At 36.7% G+C, this 6898-nt stretch overlaps 1 protein-coding gene across 1 annotated transcript; it reads left to right on the top strand.

The window, feature by feature from the left end:
• The first annotated feature begins 278 nt into the window (after positions 1-278).
• LOC134856690 (neo-calmodulin-like) lies at positions 279-6659 on the top strand. The gene is made up of 4 exons (XM_063872961.1): positions 279-543; positions 863-997; positions 1265-1324; positions 6414-6659. The coding sequence occupies exons 1-4, from the start codon at positions 382-384 to the stop codon at positions 6549-6551; spliced, it is 495 nt and encodes a 164-aa protein (XP_063729031.1). The 5' UTR covers positions 279-381; the 3' UTR covers positions 6552-6659.
• Positions 6660-6898: the final 239 nt, after the last annotated feature.

Raw genomic sequence — 6898 nt, 5'->3', positions numbered from 1 at the left:
TGAGCTGTTTTCTTTTATCGTGTATTTCCATCTTCTGACGATTAAAATGCTCTGTTCGCTTTTTCGTCTCCGTGCTCCGTGCTGCTCCGTATGCTTTTAACGTTTTAGGTGTCAATTAAGCTTCTATCAATTTGCATTTCCATTCTTAAAAATGTTTTCATAGCACTTATTTACTCATGCATTTTTGATACTTAAGAACAACGGCTAATAAGTCAGCGTTCTAGCGAAGCTAAAATAAACATTCGAGTGTGAAGTCAGCACAGCTGGTGTCTCATTCGAAAGTTTATTTAAACTTCGTTACAACGTTGACTTAAAAGCCATTGGCTTTAAGTATCAAAAATTGAGCAAATCTACAAAAGCATATCATAAAAAATCATAAATATGACAACTAACAAAAAGTTTGACCCTCTGAACTTTGTTTGCGATGAGTTCTCGGTGGTGGAGATCAACGAGTTCTACGAGATATTCACGTCTGCGGATGATGATGAAAGTATGACTGTCGATGCAGATGAGCTGCAGAGGTGTCTCCGAATCGCAGATCCAGTGAGTTCAAACTTAACTGCTGTTTGCTATTAATCTCGTTCCGACGATTACTGATTCATTTATAAAACAGAGTAAAATCTCGGGTTCCCAAGCAGACATCATAACTCGTCGGAAAACACTTCACACTATCTAGCCTTTAGCAAAAACTCTATAAAAGTTTTAGTAAAGACTTTAGCAAAAATTTTACGCATTTAGTAAAAAATATATAGCAGATCTGATGACTACAAGGCGGTCAATGGGTACAAAGTGTTTTTTTCTGAGAGGGAGTTTCACAAGCTGATTAAGAGATCTTTTAAATTGGGAATTTATCTTTGTGCAGAATATCAGTCGGAGGGAATTGGCTGAAATTATAGATGAGGTGGACACGGATGGATCAGGCGACATCAGTTTCGAGGAGTTCCTGGACATCATGAAGAAACGCAAGTACCAAAACTTCGAGGAGGAGGAACTCAGGGTAAGTCAGGACCGTTTAAATTTATAAGAGATAGGATCAAAGATAGTCAGTTTATTTTTCGAAACCACCAGCAACTTGTAGTTGAATTTGATGTGCTATTAGGTATTTTGCCAAGCCATCTGACCTTTCCAAAAAAAGCTCAAAAACGTCGATAATTTTCTAATCGGGGTTTGCCTATGTTTCTCGGTTTGATGAAAAAAATTACTCTATTTCAAAGGAAGCGTATGTGCGCTTTGATTTCATTTGGAAAAATTTTTGTTGTTTCAGGTTGCCTTTCACAGCTTTGATAAAAACCGGAGCGAATTCATAGAAGCAGACGATGTCAAGGTAATACAAACATTTTTTGGATTTTACCCCTGTATTTTATATTGCTTTTAACTGGTCAGTTATAGGACCCTCTAAAATATGGTGATAGCAAGTTTAAAAAAATTGAACGTAGTCCTCATAAATGTCTTAACCAGGACAATCTTTGGCTTTGCACAGACATGGAATTTGTGATTTGGAAATAAGCATTAGCCACAACAATTACATATGGGAACGGTGGTGAATTTGTTACGTCTCCGCCGTTAAATCGAAAGGTCAGATGTTCGAGTTCTATCATGATCCGTGCTCGTTGTTCAAGGGTGCCCAGCCCAGAAAGATAACCAAAAAAAACTGCATGTATATAATAAACAGGTGTACAACAGCGGTTCTCCGCGATGAGCTGAACCTGCTCATATATTGGTCCTTTTCCTTGTGGATAGCTCGTCGTAACCGTAAACTATATTTTAGCTTAAAATTTTTGCACACATATTGAATTGAAATGCATTGGCAAACAGTTTACGTCATTTGCAACCCTTTTAACAATAAATTTGCTTTTCCAGACCAAAGATCGTACGGCTGATACCTTATTGCGCCCAAAAGCACGCAGCCAAGCCGAGATTTGCTTTGTTCGCGACTCTTGTATGGTTTCCAAAAATGTAGAATTTTCAATGCAATATATGGCAACTTAAAATATCAATTTCAATGCCATTTGGCAACATAAAACATCGCATTTTTTTCTCAAATTATTTTAGTTATAAAAAAAACTTCGCACCAGAAAATTGCATTGAGGAAAAACCACTTGAGGTTTTGAAGCCCACGTACATACAAAAACTTACAAAAATTTACCGTTAGCTTAATGTTTTCAAGTTGTTGAGCTGGCACATATTTGGCGGGAAAAGGAAAGAAAAATTATTTTAAAATTTGAATTATAACTGAAAATTAAAAGACCATCCGCGGTTTTTAATATTTTAACGAAAGAAAGGTTCTCAGCGCTCTAAAAATGAAAGCTATGCGGACGTTACATAAAATTCAGATGATTGGCATTTGAGTCTAAAATTCCAAAGTGAAAATCTTATATAGCAAATATTTGAAGAAATTAAAATTTATAAAAAACCGATCTATTATTAACTTAAACTCCATGCAGAACAAGAAAATTCGTATCACGGTAAACCTTCAAAACTTCGATTGTAATTAAAAAAATCTTGAAGAGTAGTTTTTGGATAAATAATTAAATAGTTTTTACAATTATGTTTTACTTAACATTTTTTCAAACATTCTTAAGCCTTTCACACAATGAAATTTAATTTCAAAAAAGATAAATTTTGCGTCGAATAACGCAGCAATACACACGACTGCTTGTATTAGGGCACAGCCCTGAAGATTCCCTTTAACTGCTCTTTAACTGGTCTGAACTTTAGGTTGAAACACTTATGGACTTGAAAAAACCAATTAGTTTTTTTTGCCTCAATTTAGCTTGAAACGACTTTGTAGTGTGGGCGGGGGGGGGATTTGCCAGGAGTAAAAAATTCGCTTTATACTTTCAGCATCGAAGTATAAAACCAGCAGTTTAGGTTGACTCGTGATTGCTTGATGTATTGGTGTGCGCAACGGTTTAGGCCCGCGAAGATACATACATCGAGGCCAGGGAAGAAATGGTCTTTTGAAAATTGGTCTGAAAGAAAAAAATAGGAACAAAATTTAAACCAAGCCTTGATTCAAGCGTCACTTCTTTTTTGATCGATTTCTGAGCAAAAACTTTTTCGACGTATATATGCCATATTTAACTTAAGCTAGCCAAATTATCAATTTACAAGCCTCCTTAATTTCCCACACTTTAGTTTCATAAAAACGATAATAACAGAAAAAAGCTGTCTAAAACGTTGACGTTAAAATCCAAAAACATAGCAATTTTAAATCATAAAATTGAATATGTTGTCCCTATAATCGAGCTCTTTTATAACAATACAATCAGTTAAACTCCATTTAAATGGGTTACAATCGACTGATTATAACGAAAACTCCGATTGATATTAACAAATATTGAATCGCTTTTGGATAAATCGAAAGATAGTTTTTTAAAGTATTTCTTTATTCAAAAATTTTTAAAACTTTTAAATAACGAAACTTCCAGTATAAAAAGATAAACTTTCTGTCAAGTAACGCAACAAGAAACAAAACTGCTTGTATCAGGGCAAAGTTCTGAAATTTCCCTTTAACTGCTCTTTAACTGGTCGTTAAAAATTGTTGACCTATGAAATGTTCACAAACTATGAACTTTAGGTTGAACCGCTTAGGGAATTATTAAAACCAATTAGTTTATTGCCTCAACTTAGCTTAAAACGATTTTGTAATGTGGGGTAATTTTCCAGGCGTAAAATATTCGCTTTATACTTTCAGCATCCGTGCAGTTTTGGTTGACTCGTGATAGCTTGATATATTGTTGTGCGCACCCGCAGGGGCCCGCGAAGATACAGACATCGAAGCCCCGAGAAGAAATGGTCTTTTGAAAATTGTTCTGAATGAAAACAAAACCCCGAGTATACAAAAAATCCTCACTTTCTTCGAAAATCCGAACAATATTTGAATCAATCCTTGATTCAAGCTTCAGTTCATTTTTGATCAATTTCTGAGCCAAAACCTTTTCTGCGTATTTAAGCATTTTAAAAAATTGAAAGAAAAGCTAAGAAATATTTAGCGCAAATTAGCCAAATTATCAATCTATAAACCCTCTTAATGTTCCACACCGTATTTTCATTGATAAAAAAATAATAACTAAAAAGAATTGTCTAAAATGTTTTCCTTATAATCCAAATTTGTTGCAACTTTAGACTATGAAATGGATTATATTCTCATTATAATCAAACATTTCTGTACACATACAATCCAATATAGTCCATACAATTGGGTTATAATTCATTTTAAATCCATTATAACTGATTATAGTTTTTCCAAAGATATTTGCAAAGCTGTGATCAACTTCTGCTATATTCACGGCCTTCTCGGATTCTAAACCTAATCAGTTTTTTCATAAAATGCGCAAGTGCACATTTACATTTGGCCCATCTCCCTATCCGTCTACGTGTTCACCACCTCCACCCCTGCAGTGCCCATTCACCCCAACGCCCCCCTTTTTCAGCGTTTGCACTTCCCTCAGAACCCACCACCATCGCCCCTTTCCAGTAAATATGGAAGGGGTGGGTAAACGGAAGGGGGAGTATAGGTGAGGGATTGTAATAGTAGGGGGTTTCATTTGCTGCAGGGTCGACAATAGACGTAAAATGGAATTTGCAGAGCAAATGAAGCTCAGCAAAAAAATGAAAAACTTCAAAATATATGGGAATTTTGTTTTATCTGAAGTATTGAGCCAAAAAAAACTGATAAATTTTGAATATACTGCACTGTGTTTGAGATTTCCAAAGAAAAAGATTATAAGCGGGAACAATAAATTGAAATGTTGAAGGGCAGTAAAACAATTCAAATCTTCACCCTGATACGAGCAGTGTATTTTGATTTTGATCAAAAGGCGGGCGTCAATATTTTTCAGACTGTACAACCCGGGCCGAGGTCTGCAATTCATGTTGCGACCAAATTGGGTCGCTGAAAAGGTTTTTCTGCTACCGAGATTCCATACTCCGGCAGGAGGCTTTAGTCGCACAAAGTAACACCCTGGGTCGCAAAAAGTCCCAACATATGTCGCGCAAAGTCGCAACATAGGTCGGGCAAATTTGCAACATGGGTCGCGCAAAGTTGCACCCTAGGCCGCAAAAAGTCTCAACATATGTCGCGCAAAGTCGCAACATGGGTCACTCAAAGTCGCAACATGGGTTGGAAGCAAATTGCAAAATAGTCCAGTATAAATGCATTTTAAACATTAGTAATCTAGATCAATATGATTGCTGATGATATACAAGACCACGAGAAGGCTACACGAGAAGGCTACACATGATCCCAAAGTAAAAACATTAGCAAACTTTTGGGCGCAACAACAAAGTTATTAACACAAAAACTTATTCAAATTTACCACCTAGAAACCATTCAAGTCAAACATAAATCAGAAAATTTACAAGCTCATATCATAGTTACATTATCGGTCGTGCCACATCGGCTTATTTCAAACCGAAATTGCCTTGACGCACCGAGAGTTTGAATCTGGAAATTATGGACATGAGACGCGCAGTGGGACGCAATAGTCAAGATACCAAAATTTGGTCACGAAAAACTGGACATAACAAACTTTGGTCGCGAAGCTCCGAACATGTGTCGCGAAAGTCTGGACGCACATTTTCCAGACTTTCGCGACTTTATGTCCAGACTCTTGAGACCACGTTTGGTATTTCCAGACTTTCGCGACGAATTTTTGGTATGTCTTGACTATCGTGACCCACTGCGCGACTACACTCGAAATGGCTTTTCCGGTCGAAAAGCTTCTCGGTTGAGAAACATCTTGTTCCAAACACAGTCAAAATCTTTTTTCTCGGTTAAAATTGTTCTCGCCAATCGAACTCAATCGAAATGTGTTTCTTTGGTCAAACGTGGTCAAAATGTCAAAATGTTTTTTTGGTCGAGTAAAAATGCGCAAACTTTTCGGTTGCGCAAAATGGCAACATACCCAATTTGGGTCGCAATGGTCGCAACATACCTTTTTTATGTCGCGCAAAACCGCAGCATATCTGTTTTGGGTCGCGCAAATTACTTTGGTTGTACAAAGTCGCAACATATCCATTTTGAGTCGCAATAGTCGCAACATACCTTTTTGGGTCGCGTAAAGTCGCAAAATATCTTTTTTGGGTTGCGCAAAGTTGCAGAAAAATTCCTCGGTATATATGTTCGCAATATACCCATTTTGCGTCGCAATGGTCGCAACATAAGTCTCCGACCTCGACCCAGGAAAATATTGGTCAAAAATTTTTAGTTTAAAAACAAAATTTCAAAGCACAAAGATTTCAGCTTTTTTTGAAAGTCATATCTAAACATTGATTCGTTTTACACTATACCACTGATATTGAAAGAAAGAGCAGCGGAGCAAAGCGTGGGCTCAGTCCCATGGAGAAAAGGGACCAAAGTGTGTTTCATCTGGAATTAGTTCATAAAACATTTATCCAACTCTTTTCAGAAGCTGCTTGCGTCTCTGGGTGAGAATATAAGTGAGGCAGACGCAATTGAGATGGTGCGGATAGCAGACACCGACGGGGACGGCAAAGTCAGCTTCGAAGACTATAAAACTTTCATTGAGTCAATCACTGATTACTAGAAGACTGGCGCTGTGTCGACTATCATAAGACTCGGCTAGCATAAAAGTTCATAGAAGCATAAAAATTCGACTATTCGATAGTGTTTTTCTTCTCAAGGATGACAAATGAAAATGATCTTTTAAAAAATGTATTCATTTTGCTTAGAAAAGCAGGAAGGATACTCCGAGCATTGAATCAATTTATAATCATGCAAACAACGCGAATCAAACAAGTAAAAACGCAATTGTTCTCAAATTTATGAAATTTATATGGAGGGAAACGGCAAAATATAGGTAAAGAAAAGACTCAGCTTGATGCTAAATTAAGTTGAAACTTTGTTTTGGGGACGGCCCCACATTAAGATCTT

This window comes from Symsagittifera roscoffensis, chromosome 1, assembly GCF_963678635.1.
Source record: "Symsagittifera roscoffensis chromosome 1, txSymRosc1.1, whole genome shotgun sequence".
Lineage (NCBI taxonomy): Eukaryota > Metazoa > Xenacoelomorpha > Acoela > Convolutidae > Symsagittifera > Symsagittifera roscoffensis.
This window is presented reverse-complemented; position numbering and strand designations above follow the sequence as displayed.

What these genes read in the sequence shown, in the direction of transcription:
- LOC134856690 (XM_063872961.1), top strand. Translation starts at nt 382, where the DNA reads ATGACAACTAACAAAAAGTTTGACCCTCTGAACTTTGTTTGCGATGAG. An exon ending in GTCTCCGAATCGCAGATCCA is followed by an intron (nt 544 to 862) that starts GTGAGTTCAAAC and finishes ATCTTTGTGCAG; the next exon opens with AATATCAGTCGGAGGGAATT. An exon ending in TCGAGGAGGAGGAACTCAGG is followed by an intron (nt 998 to 1,264) that starts GTAAGTCAGGAC and finishes TTGTTGTTTCAG; the next exon opens with GTTGCCTTTCACAGCTTTGA.